Source organism: Equus asinus, chromosome 30, assembly GCF_041296235.1.
Source record: "Equus asinus isolate D_3611 breed Donkey chromosome 30, EquAss-T2T_v2, whole genome shotgun sequence".
NCBI classification, from domain to species: Eukaryota; Metazoa; Chordata; class Mammalia; order Perissodactyla; family Equidae; genus Equus; species Equus asinus.
The window spans coordinates 28,486,343-28,500,004 of record NC_091819.1 but is presented as its reverse complement, the minus strand read 5'-3'; the positions used below and the strand labels follow the sequence as shown (position 1 = coordinate 28,500,004).

General features: G+C 38.5%; 1 protein-coding gene across 13 annotated transcripts in view; it reads right to left on the bottom strand.

Moving 5' to 3' along the window:
* Positions 1–13,662, bottom strand: part of SDCCAG8 (SHH signaling and ciliogenesis regulator SDCCAG8) — a 223,690-nt gene that overhangs the window by 87,367 nt on the left and 122,661 nt on the right. For 8 of the 13 annotated variants that reach the window (XR_011499352.1, XR_011499354.1, XR_011499351.1 and 5 more), the window contains exons 14-15: positions 3,910–4,037; positions 1,672–1,780 (exon numbers count right to left, since the gene is read on the bottom strand). The exons of 2 other annotated variants lie outside the window; for them this stretch is intronic. Coding sequence is in view for 4 of the 11 variants with exons in the window: in XM_014847801.3 (XP_014703287.3) it covers positions 1,672–1,780; positions 3,910–4,037 (237 nt within the window). In the remaining 7 variants the exon portion in view is untranslated. The remainder of the gene's footprint in view (positions 1–1,671; positions 1,781–3,909; positions 4,038–13,662) is intronic. 3 more of the 13 variants (XR_011499357.1, XR_011499355.1, XR_011499356.1) reach the window with 1 other exon arrangement.

The window sequence follows — 13,662 nt, the reverse complement described above, 5'->3', positions numbered from 1 at the left end:
AAATATTATACTTATTGTAAGAAAGACTGGAACCAGAAACATCTAAGTTAGAACTCTCGCTTTCCCATTTACCAGCTTTTTAAATACTGTATTGGTCTCTTCATCTGTAAAAGAAGATAATAATTCCTGTCTCAAGCTGTTGTGAGATTTAAATAATATATACCAAGCATATAGCACCTATTTCTCTTTTATACACTTCAATTTCCTGAATTATGTCTTCATACAGAGCAAGATAATCAATAATCAGTCACAGAGCAATCTTAAAATAATAGAATATTATAAACCCAAGATCAATATAATTTCTTTCTTAGAGTATATAATCTGGTTTGTTTGTTTCTAACAAATTACTTACTTTTGGATCTATGTGAGGTGAATTAAATATTTCTGGTTAGGAATAGCTACTCTTGATATTTTATGAGGGTCTCTTTCATGACAATATCATTTGGGTTTCCTTGCCAAATTTCCTAAAAATATCTGGTATTTTGGCACCCTAAGCTTTTCCCCTACCCAAACAAGATATTCACTTAGTATTTGCTAAGAAGGCACAGAGGTCAGAGCACACTCTGGGTGGGTGCAGGAGCCTCTGCCTACCATGCATTCTGAAGCCCTCTGATTCCCCAGGAGATTCGGGGATGGGGATTCCATCACTAAGCCAGTTTATCGATGCAGGAGCCCCAGACAGGGCTCAGAGTGATCAGACAGGCCCTGGTCCTCCTGGAAACTCCTTCTGAATGAGATACCCAAGTCAGTAGTTTACTGAGCAATACTGTTTGCTCCGAGCAGATCTAAGTGAGTTTCAGAAAAATACAGAAAAGATATACAGGTTATTTTTCCATTAGGTTACGTTGTAAGGTGATATTGACATCTAGCTAGTTATGTGAATGTTGACTTTTACAGTTCAATTCAAAGTGACTCTGTCCAACACGATTCATTTACAAGAGGAAATCACAGTTCAAGCAGGTCAAATACCTTTGTTTGAGATTACAGTTACTGTCAGAGCCGAGATGAGAACTCAGGCTTCTTACAGTTCAGAACATAAAACACAGCGTTCATTGAGAAAACCTGCTTAGAAAAGGTCCAGGAAAAAATTCACTGAGATCCCCATCAATGGATTTACAAAAGAGCATAGAACCTATAAAATGAATGATGGCTGTTCTCCTAAAATAAAACAATTTTAGAAGAAGGAAGGGATGGTTTGAGTTTATTTCAAAGTATCGTCTACTTTTATTTTTATATATACACATTTCATCTATGATCATTTGACCTAAAGACAGCTTTTGCGAGTTCATGGAGAACTGTGATAATAGATTAAAATGTTTTAACTATATCAACATAAGACTTTAAAACTCCTTGGTTTACCTGCATCTTTTACTAGAAAAACTGCTATCTTGATCTTTGTCTTCTGAAATTTTATAGTTTTCAATTATAAACATTAAAAAAGTCAAATAATAGTACATATACATATTCATAAAAAACTCAAGGTGTCTGCATGGATGGTTAAGAAAGTGTTTATACAGAGAAAATATTTTCACAGAAAATGTATCTATCTAATGTATCTAAACAGATATCTAATTTTGTCATTAGATAAAATAGTGGAAACGCTGTTTTTTGAGGAAAAATTACAGTATTCACACAAACAGTACTCTGAAAGTATTGTATAATATTACCTACCTGCTTTTTTGAGAGATTTTTTCCAGTTTCTTGGCTAATGTACAGCACTCTTCCTTTAACTTTGTCAAAAATGTATTCTGGGAGGTCAGCAATGAATACTGTTCATTTTCTAGAAACAACAATAACCCCCCCACCAACATAAGATGTTTATGGTTGTAGCTCTGCGGTGCTCCCACACAGATGGTGGGGAAAGTGCTCACTTCCTACCACACATTTCCTGTAAGCCACTAGACCATTTTCCATGTCCTAAGTCAAAAGACCACTCCTCTGGCAAGACACTAAATCTTGTGAGACATTTATTTTCCTAATAATTACACACAAAAAACATTTTTGATCATACCAGCTTGGTGTAATGTTTTAACATATTAATAAATTGTCCAATACCTCAAGTAGAGTCATAGATGCTTTTATCTTTGCAATATGTGCAATATTGTCTTTTTATTTTGACAATTTTACTATACACAGAGTGTCAAAAATGATCACAACCAGATAACTGAGATGAAGTCAGGGAGGAACTCTCTTCCATGCTGTAACCCACCCTTCCTGTTTTGTATTTACTCATGTATTTCACCAACCCCCTCTTGTACACGCTTCTCTAACTATGAAAGTGAAATACGTAATTTTCCTTAGAATTTTGATTTCATTGTCAACAGTATGAGCTTCAATGAAGATCTGGTCAAAGAAACAGAAGAGTGTGATATTTTTGTGCACAATGCACGTCAGTGTTCTTAAGGTGGCTCTAGTTAAACAGTGAGGATAAACAGGGCTCTTATCTAGCCCTCGGAGATGCTGCCCAAGACTCCTTGAGCATAGGATCCTGCTAGGAGTGGGGGCAAACAATAATTTATCCTCTAACTTCCTCCTTTTGTTTTTAGGGGAAAAACATTTACTAAGTCTGGTGAGTTTTCATTTCTTTTGGCCAAACGCTGTTAAAAGAAATCTCTACTGAAAGTGCCAGAGGGAATTACGTGAGTCACGATGACGTTTGCCTCTTTATAAGTAAACAGATCATTTAATGCATTTTACATTAGCAATTTTTCACCGATAAGATAAGCAATAAAATTTTTTACCATGTCATCAAATATAGTATACATCAAATTATGTGGAAATTATCTTTAAGGGTAAGGTTCAATAAGGCCCTTTATTTCTTTTCAATTTTAGCTAATGATTGGCAAAAAGCGTATAGCATACAAAGCAAAATAAAACAAGGCACTAAAAATGAAGCAACATTTTTCTGGAAGAGACTGGATCAATTAAACTTTTGTTTTAATAGTACAATCAGCTCGGAGTACGTGGTGTGGAATTATAATGACTGACACTGTCTCGTTTTGACTAACACTGTCTGTGAACACACAACTCCAAAGTGAAAGAACCACATAACGCTGAGACTGAGCAAATCAAACTGCCTATTTTCAAAGTGCATTTTACTTTCAAATTAAAGGTAAAGAGTTACTGGCCAACTCAGTCTGCAGAACAGTGCCAATGTGATGAAAGATGGCAGTTTTTAGCCAAGCTGCCAGCTGTGGTCGATGCCTTGTATTAGTGAATTTTAACAGCGGTTGCGAGAACTTGAAGAATGCAGAGGATTAAACACCACTCTAGATTGGGCTGGGGGAGGGGGAAATCATACAAATGCTAAAAATGTTCGAAGCTGCAAAGATTAAATAAAGGAACATATCAATTTGGAGCCACTGAATTACATCCAGCTGCGACAGTGAATTAAGGACCGATTAATGGCTAAAGCTTTTCTCCAGTTTGGATGCTGAAGCAAACTCATTAGGCTTTTAGAGTAGCTATAATGTGTGTACTGTGGGAACTGTTCAATGCTATTCAGGAGACTCTAACTGTAAGCTCAGAGCATTTCCCGCAGAGCTTCTGATGCTATTTTCTTTATATAACATGTGTGCCTGAAAACCCAGCCAAAAACAAGCCCTTTGTTTTTCTACTTTGTTGTGGTCTCTCTCAGCTTTACGTTTCTTGAACACAGGTAAATAAACTCATAATCCAGATGGTGCAACAGATGTGAGAGCAGCACTCTGAAATCAACAGACAGTGGGCAATACTTTCCATTTTCTCTTTTAAACGCTAACTAATATGTAATTCGGAATCTCCGGTGTAGTTAGCATCTGCTCCCTTCGGCCAGCCAAAGGTTACAGGTGTTCCTGATGTCATTTCACAGTGAGGCGTGGGCCGGCTCCTGAGCCAGGGCCCGTGCTCTAATCTTTCCCGACCACCTACCAGTTCTGTCATGCTGGGCCTCCATTTGCTGCATCTTCTGTGTCAGCTCCTGCTCTCTTTGCTGGGCCTGAAGGGCCTGGGCCTTTGCTTCGTTGCTAAAGCTCTGCTGAATGCTATCTTTTTCCAGTCTACAAAGCAGAGAGCAGACAGACAGAAATTTAATCTACAGATGCATGAACCCCCATCATTTCCCCAACAGACCACAGAGAGCTGATATGTTGTAAATTGTTAAGGATAAGAAGACAACAATCTTCCCACAGCCCCCCCCCCCAACTTTTAGGGAGAAAATCCAAAGGTGCTTTCATACAACGTTAAATACATGCCATAAATGCAAAGGACTAAAGAATGCAACTTTAAAAATAAAAAAAAATCGTGACAACTGCATAGTGGTATTTTGTAATTTTAAAACACACACATCTTTTTCTTTAACATTCTCAATGTTTCGTAGCACCAGTTAGACTTTCTACTTCTGAATGGTTAACATTTCCTAAACATCCTAGTTATAGGAACAGCATGACTCAATACACCAAAAGTTAAAGTCTTCAAACTAAGCTTTGTAGACCACCTCTGCTTTTCCTCCCAAACCTAAAATGGAATCTCAAATACAATTTAGGAGATTCTATCTAGAGGCAAGTAAATGATTCTGCAGTACCACATGCAAGTTTTCGTTAAATATTTTCACACATTAGGCCACATAATGTGAATATAAATATGAAAATAAAAATGAAAACCTTCCCCCAGCACTTCATAATAAAACCTGCTTTGGGTCACTTTGAAAGAAACTACAAGATGAGAAGTTTCCACACTCAGAGGCAAACTCTCACCCCAGTGTGACTGGCTGTCGACCCAATGGGTCAACCACAGTGGCTTCTGAAGAGAGCAACTTGTGAAACAATGAGACCCTGAAGAATGCAAAGGACCTCATCACTGGCAGCACTGTGGGTACCGACACTGTGCACACACACACATTAGGTTGGTTCTTCAAACTCTAGAGATGGGTAAGCGATGAGGGTTTCCTTCAATTAACTGACTTAGTTATTTCTAACTCCTGATCTCCTTGTGGGCATTTCTCATCCATGCTGCTTTAGTTTACTAATTGAGATATTTACTGCCTTGCCTTTGCCAAACTAAAAATAAACAATTCCATAAAGCTATCACTACTAGTCTATGTACTGCTGTGGAACTTCAATTCACCAGCTTCTAATTATAAAGCGACATAAGGAAAGTCTGTATTGAAATTGGTCAATGCATGTGGTAATGTTGTAGTGTAAAATTTCAGAACGAAAATACACCCACACTTCACTCAAATGGAATCATCAGGGGTCCACACCAAATGTGAAATAAGGTCCCTTCTGGTACTCCTAATAAGAATACCCCTTGGATTTGCTCCCAGGTCTTGCCTCACACTCAGTTCCAAAATAGTATATTGCAACAAATAGTCAGACTAGGCCACTTTTTGCCTCTGCAGTCACACCATTTTTCTAGCCATGGATCATTGCACAAGTCTCTTTGTTTTCCTGGGATGTCTCCCCCAGCCCTACCTTTCACCCCCACCAATCCCTGTCCCTCTGCTCGATGCATACTCGTCCTTTAAGGCCTGCTCAAAATTCTCCCCCTCTCCTTCCATTGACTCCTAAATTAACTATTATTTCCTCAATGATTCCAATATACATTGTGTATGTATACATCCTACTAAGATGGTATTGGTCACACTTAGTTATTGATTTGTGTCTGTCTCTTTTTGTCATCTTTGTCTGTCTATACCCTGAGCCTAGCTCAGTACTTGGCACATAGGAAGTGGACAGTGAATGTTTAATGAATGGATGTTCTTAAACCCTTGGTTAAGGGTTAACCCCTTGGGAGAAGGAAGACTGCAGTCGTAAGAGAAGCTGGAGAATCTGCTCAAGTCTTACATGAGGAAGCCAAAATTTTTCAGACATGCTAAAAAAGAAGAGTACCTGGAAGAGAATGGCTCTAATGGCTTTGGCAGCTGGAGACCAGGCTGCTGAAGGAGTCAGCTTACAAAGGGCACTGTGGACTCTTTCACTGAGGAACCATCCCCAAGTCAGACCCTGCGTTAGAGCAGCGGACATAGGTAGGGAGACCTGGGTCTCTGAGATCCCTAATAACTGGGTGACCATAAAATGCACTGTTCAAACCAATACCCATTTGAGAGTGAAAAGGAGCACTACGAATGATTACACCGAGACAACAGTCCTAACTGGGACTGCCCTTTGAAAACTGGGGCTTATGGTCCCCTGCACAAAGGGGTTGCCAGTCTCATCATCAATTTTTAGAATGAGAAGCTGCCTAATTACTGGTATCCTAAATTTGCTAATGGAAAAAGACTACTGTTATGGCAGTTCTCCTTATAAAATAAAGTGATTTAAAAGAATGCTCTACCAACAAATGTTGAGTTACACACTAACTTTTGTTTCTTGAATCCTTCCCCAATTTTCACCTTATTTAAGAAGCTACATATTTTATTTTATTATTTTTTAATTGAGATATAATTGAAATATAACATTATATTAGTCTCAGGTATACAACATAATGATTCCATATATGTACAAATTGAAAAGTGACCACCACAATAAGTCTAGCTAACATTCGTTTTACTTTTCGTTACATAAAACCATGGCATATTTTCGCTTTCCTAGCTTTCCTACCTCCTCCTCCCTTCCACCTTCTCCCCTTGCAGATTCTTTCTGACTTACTAGCTTTTTATAAAACCTTGAATGTTAGAACTGAAAGGGAACCACAAATTTGTTTAATAAAATCCTCTCATGTGACAGTTTAAAAAAATAATAAGGGCCATAAAAAATTAGAAATCTCCTCAAAAGTTACATTGTAAGAGATGTAAAGGCAGAGGTGGGATTTGAAATGTTTTGATTTGGTGAAACCTATTTTATAACAATCTAGAGGTAATGCAATAATTGATTTTAAAAATTAATAAAAACCACTTACATATCCAAGGAAGGGATTAGAGAAGAATTCAAACCAAATCGCTTAATATTTATCATAACTGTATTATGTGAAAAACATTCTGCTAGGCACTGAGTCAAATAAAGATAAATATGGCATAGAGCCATAGTCCTTGCCCCAATAGGGAATTCAAAATGGCAAAAGTAGAAAGTAGAGGTAAAATATATCATAAGAGAGGTACAAGAGAAAAACTACCAAAGCACAGAAAAACGAGAGGTGGCGTCCAGCTGAGCGTGAGTGCCTCATGGAGGATGGCTGAGAGAGGCCTCCTCAACTGATTTTCTTTCAGTTACCACTCAAAACACCGATGATCTCATTTAGACAAACTTGTAGTTAGCCATATTTTACAAAACAGAATAAAAGTAATGGCATTGAAGAAGAATTTCTTGGTTATTATCAAAATGAGGGTGATTTATTCATAACAGCTGAAAACTGGAAACAACCTAAATGTCCATTAATGGCTAAATGGATAAACAAATTGTGGCTAGGCTTACAACAGAATATTAGCAATAGCAGCAATAAAGAGGAACAAGCTGGGGGCCGGCCCGGCAGCGCAGTGGTTAAGTTCGCATGTTCTGCTTCTTGGCGGCCTGGGGTTCGCAGGTTCAGATCCCAGGTGCGGACACGGCACCGCTTGGCAAAAGCTATACTGTGGTAGGCGCCCCACAGATAAAGTAGAGGAAGATGGCATGGATGTTAGCTCAGGGTCAGTCTTCCTCAGCAAAAAGAGGAGGATTGGTATCAGTTAGCTCAGGGCTAATCTTCCTCAAAAAAAAAAAAAAAGGAACAAGCTACTGTTACATAGAACACATGGACAAACCTCAAGAATAGTATGCTTAGTTAAAGAAGCCAGACACCAAAGACATATTGTATGATTTCACTTACATGACATGCAGAAAAGTAACCACAAGAGTGACAGATCAGCATTGCCAGGACCTGGAGGTAGGGAACGAGCATGAGGAAAGTTTTTGGGTTGATAGAAATGGTCTATATCATGATTATGTTGGCTCCAAAACTGTGTACATCTGTCAAAATACATTTAATTGCACACTTAAAATTGGTGATTTTTATTATAGTTAAATTTACCTCAATAGAGCTGATTTTAAAAAGAAGTAAATGCACTAGAACAGGAATATGCTCCTTTTTCTCCAAGTTATCCACATCAGCCATGGCTACACATGCATGTGTGCGCCATGCTCATGTTTTCCTGACAGCAATTAAGAGTTAGAAGGAGTGAACAAGCACTGGATAGCCCTCAAATATGAAGTAAGCACGCCCAGTAGTTTAGTTGCTCCTTTTCATCAAATGTCTGCAATGATATTAACTAGCCCATGAAAAAATGGGGCTGAAGAATTAACTGTTTCTGATTCTCAATTTTTCCATATCATTTATTATTTTAAATCTTGCTGTTTTAACAATATCCACGTCACAGAGCAAAAATGACATTACATGGATTTTTTAAAGCACACTTTAAATCTTACTACTACATTGAAGGACTAAAAGTTTCTGATGATCCTCGAGCTTATCAATGAGTCTGGGACAGCAACGATGAAGCCTCAAGTCTAACCTGAGGAGAAGGCCCTGGCAGTGGCGGTGATTCGAGGCACCAAGCCCATCTGCAGTGATTACATGCACATGTTTAGCGAAGACTGAAGTGCTAGCACCAGACATCCAACGTTTCTGGCTGAAAGGTGTTTCCCTTTAAAGTACAATCTAGAGAGCTTTGTGACAGGAGCGTATTGGCTTGACAAAACGGATGAGACCATTTGTAACGTGCCCACTAGCTGAGAGCAGTCCTGATGGAAGGAGAGCAGCAGCAGGCGTGGGTGCTGCCGTGAGCCAAGACACATGATATCCGTTTATCTCAATATTGCTTACACTGTCTTTGACCACGTGGTTACTGTCATTGATATGTTACAAAATGTTTAATAATTGGTTTCTGGGGCAGGGAGGAATCCTTCATACAATGTTTACCAATTTTCAGTGTAAATACTTCTACCATGGCCTGCTTCGAGCTACCAAAGTGACATCACTCAACACAGAGTTGGCAAGAAATACGAACAATTGCCCTTCATGAGCTGGTAGGAGCCAACCCCAAGCACACCACTGGTTAGGTGGTCCCTCTCAGGCCTCTCCACTCTAAAGTTACTAGTTCCTTCTTTCTAATTAACAAGTAATTTGTTGGCAGATGCTAAGGCCATGCAAATATCCTTTTCCTCATCAAACTCTCACCCACTAGTTTTATATCCAATGATGACTTTTCTACTCTAATGTTCTTTCTTAATTATTAGTTAACAATGAGCTGTAAGGAAGAGCTTTCCTTTCTCTCTCATTTATTAATTTACTGATATCATCATGGAGTCATGGGTTCTTATTTTCACTCACTAGCTTATAATCCATTATGATCATTATTTATTTTTATGTTCAACTCAGATTTGGCCAATGGGAACCACTTCAAGCTGGTCCTATATGATAAATCTCCATTATCCTTGTGCACTTCTTGGCTTTTCTATCCCCAGAAGATGTTCCAGGTTCGTCTTGTACTGTCCTTTACCAGTCTTGGAATCAGCATTTGCCAAGGAGCTCTTGTGCCTTTCAGTGGAGAACGGTATTTAGAAACCAAGATCTGTCACTAGGTGGTGCTCATTACTACAGAGAAGTCTTTGCTTCTTGGTCATCTTAGTAGATAGAGTCAGGATATGAACATACATACAAATGTATAAATATAAACATTTATCTATATGTTTTATATGAACATATACATATACATACACATGCATATGCATATACATACAAATATAAATATTTGTCTATATGTTATATACGAATATATATATATACATTCAATTAGATATCTGTAATTCCAATCCAACAACATGGATAGAACCTAGTCTTCCCTCTTTCCATAACTAAACAGTGAGAAACTTGGATCCCATTATCTTTAACATATTTACTCATTTGCTCACATTTAGTACACAAGAAAGTACTTTCAAATTGCTAATCTGCTACAGAAAGCAAATCTACAAGTAACTAGAACTAAATATTTGCCTACAGTTTTGTTTTGTTTTGCTTTTTTTTTTTTAAACAAATGCATACACATCATTTTCAGTTGATTCTCTCTGTGTTCCAGGAAAATGACATCTTCAGAGGTAATGGAGTACAGTAGAAACCCAGAGCTACAGGGCCAAAGTATAGCATTTAATTTCTTATTACCTACGTGACCACAAAAAGTAACTTAATTCTTTTAATCCTGGAGTTCTTCATTCAAATAGGGCAGGAAAAAACCCTACCTTAAAGGATTAATAATTTTAATAATCTATTATTTATTAATATTTACCATAAGTTAAGCTCTTTACATGTATTCTTTTATTTAATCCTCACACGACCCTAAGAGGTAGGTTTTCTTATTGTCCTCTTTTACAAATGAGGAAACTGAGGCTGAGAGAGGTTATACAATTTGTTCAAAGTTCCTAGTTATTAAGGGGCATAGCCAGGACATTCAGGCCTGCCTGACTCTAAAGTCCACAGTATGAATCTCTAAGCTTCAATCTCTTACTTCATCAGGGGTGCAGAGAGATGAGAGACAGGATAACAAGAGCCTCATTTCAGTTATCCATATGTGTGTGTCATTTAATACTCTATTACCCATCTTGACAGCCAGATCCCAAGCCAGTTCTCCTTCTCCTTTCCCATTTGTTCCATATGTTATTGGATCACTTCCTCCTACAGTGACACCATCAGTGAGTTCTATCCCCCTTAACGAAATATATTGACCTTTGCAAAAACATTGAAAGGCACACAAACACATCTCCTGTCTCAAGCTGGTCACAGACTCTGAGGGAAGATAAGACATGCACATCTTATCTGGAATGTAAGTGCCTGAAGAAGAGACCTTTGTTTTGCTCACTAATTTACCCCAAGAGCCTGGAATGGTGCCTGACACACAGTTGTGCGGCCAACAGATATTTAATGAATGAATGAATGAACAATTGTTAAGAGAGAGAAAGTGCTAAGTATCCTCACAGGTTTAAGGATCCTCCTGACTACTGACTAGAAGAAGAGAATGGGAGAAGATAATCCCTATCTTGACCAATAATTTAGTTTTATTATTGATAATAATAACAAAATGAAAACAATGATGAAATTGGTAGACAGCATGATGTCTTCCACATCTGAGAAGAACCCAAAATCCTGTGCTTGTTTACTGCTAACAGAGGGCTATATTCTCTTACTTGAGCGAATGTAGACACACTGGGGTGGGACAAGCAGGGAAAGAAAAATATTAAAGGACTAGGATTCAGTAACCTCTACTTCTTCAAGTATGCAAAAACCTTAACGGCATAATACATATTTCCCAGGGTAAATTATTTCTATTTTCTTCACTGCAAAGTATGTCAGAATTTGAAGTATAATGTTGAAGGATGAGTTATCAGACCAAAGCATGAGTCACTCTTAGGAAAGGAAGCAGAAACAGGAGGTCAACTTTTTTCAAAGGAATAAACACAAAAGAAAGGAAATAATTAACAGAAACACCCCTAAAAATAATATTCCCTCCAAAAATGTTCTTTTACAGTACCTCCAAAATAATTTTGAAAACTTTAAGCCTCAAGGCAAAGGAAGGTGTGCTTGACTAGATCTTGCCTCATTCTTTTAACCCTTCTGCACAATTCACATTTACTTAAGACAAAACCAGACTCTTACAATCTCACCATCATCCACATGTGTGCTTTCTAGTTGACAAAGCACAGTCAAATGCACTGAGCCCTCTATCCCTCATAACAATTCTGTAAGGCAGGGCGATGGAGCAGATATCCCTGTTTGACAGAGGAGGCATCTCAAGCTCAGAGAAGCAAGACATCTGCTCAATGCCACACAGCTAGCAGTAAGGAGCAGAGCTAGAGCCAGAATCTATCTTCTCACTCCAAGTTCAGTGTCCTTTACATTCATCCCATACCCTTGCCTCACATGAAGGGTTTAGTCAATCTCTAGTGCTCATCCATTCAACAAATCCTTAAACGCCTACTCTGTGCCAAGCACAAAAGTGTAGGGATGCATCAGTATACAAGACACAGACCATGACCACGCCTTCAAAGAGTTCATGGTCTAGTGAAGAAAACAGACAAGAAAGAACTAAAACAGTATGGTAAATATCAAAATAAATTCCTGCTATCATACAGGTGGACAGGACAGGAGTCAGAGAGTGGCTAGGTACAGAGAGGGAGGCTTCCGGAAGATTCAAAAATTAGAGGCTTAAAACGAGTTGTAATTAGCCACACAAAGAATGAGAAGAACACTGTTACAAGTGAAGTGGGCAATGTGTGCAAAGACTCAGAGAGGAGAGATAACCAGGTGCCTTTGGAAAACTGCAAACAGCTCTGGCATGATCGAAGGGCGGAATGCATGTGTTGTGGGGTAGAAGCGAGCAGTTGGTGGAAGGGAGACTGAAGAAAGATGAGACTGGAGATGTAGGCAGGAGCCAGAACATGAAGCTATTTTTAAGGACTTCATCCTCAGGGAAATAGGGAGCCAATGTAGGGTTTTAAGCAGAGGAGTGTTGTGATCACACTCGAGCTTTAGAAAGATCACTCTGGCTGCAGTGTGGGGAACAGATGGGGAAGGGACAACATTAGAAGCAGGAAGAGCACTTATTACTACGGCAATAGCAAGAGCAATTCCTGCAGTTCTTAGACACAGCAGAGGCCACAGGTAGAGACCGAGACTGAACGGCCATCAAACGCACATTTCAGTACTTTTTAGCCTTAATTTTTTCCGATAGCTCAGATGTCTCTGATGCACTAAGTGCTTGAATGGAGCAGAATTCCTGGGAGACAGGAAGCCCTCTCGTATTCTGTTTCACAACACCAGGGGTCCCACTGACGAATATGCTGTTGCATAAAATAAATTAGATCACGATTTTTTCCTTTGCATGCCCATTTGTTAAAATATCCACACTTTCCATCTCTGACTTTTCTATGTAAACTAATCACTGTGGTCCAGTCTTGCCTTTTTTCTCTGAAAAGTATCAGTTTATCTACATATTTCCAATAATTAATCCTTCTAATGAGTAACTTTGAATCAGACATCAGTAGGATCAATATATTTTTGTAATGGTATTTCTGTAACCTGTCAATGGACATGCATCATTATCAAAATGTAGTACAACTGATTGGAAAGAGTTTCTATTCTATTATTAAAACGTTTCTGAAATTAATTTCTAGGATCCATTATGAAACAGGGAATATATTAGCTACTTTGTGGCAAATAAATTTATTCAGAAACATGCTATAATAGCAAGAGCTACAATTACGAAATATATTTTATACTATCTTATTTCTCAAGCATAGCAGAGTAATGCCTCATTTATCTGGAATGTTGGGAGATAGGGTGTTCCACATGAGAAAATTTTCCAGGTATTAGACCTACAGAAATCTGACCATTTGCAGTATAAATATGTCTAAAAAATAATAATTATATCTCTGCTTCCTTAAGCAAACTGCACCAAATAGAACAAACTGTTCTGGATAATCAAGTTTCGTCATGTCAGATGAGGCAGGCCTACTTGCTGCTGCTGTCCCCCTGCTAGGGTGCTCCTAGGATCACTGCGCATTGTCGTACCCCAGGTGCCTAACACAGTGGCCGGAAACAGAAGCTGTTCAATAATATTTGTTGCATGAAAGGTCTCAGATGCTGTTCTTAAGAACCAGGAGGCAGACAGAATCATACTGATCTGCTTCCTATAATTTTTTATTGTTTTTCTGCCATGATTTG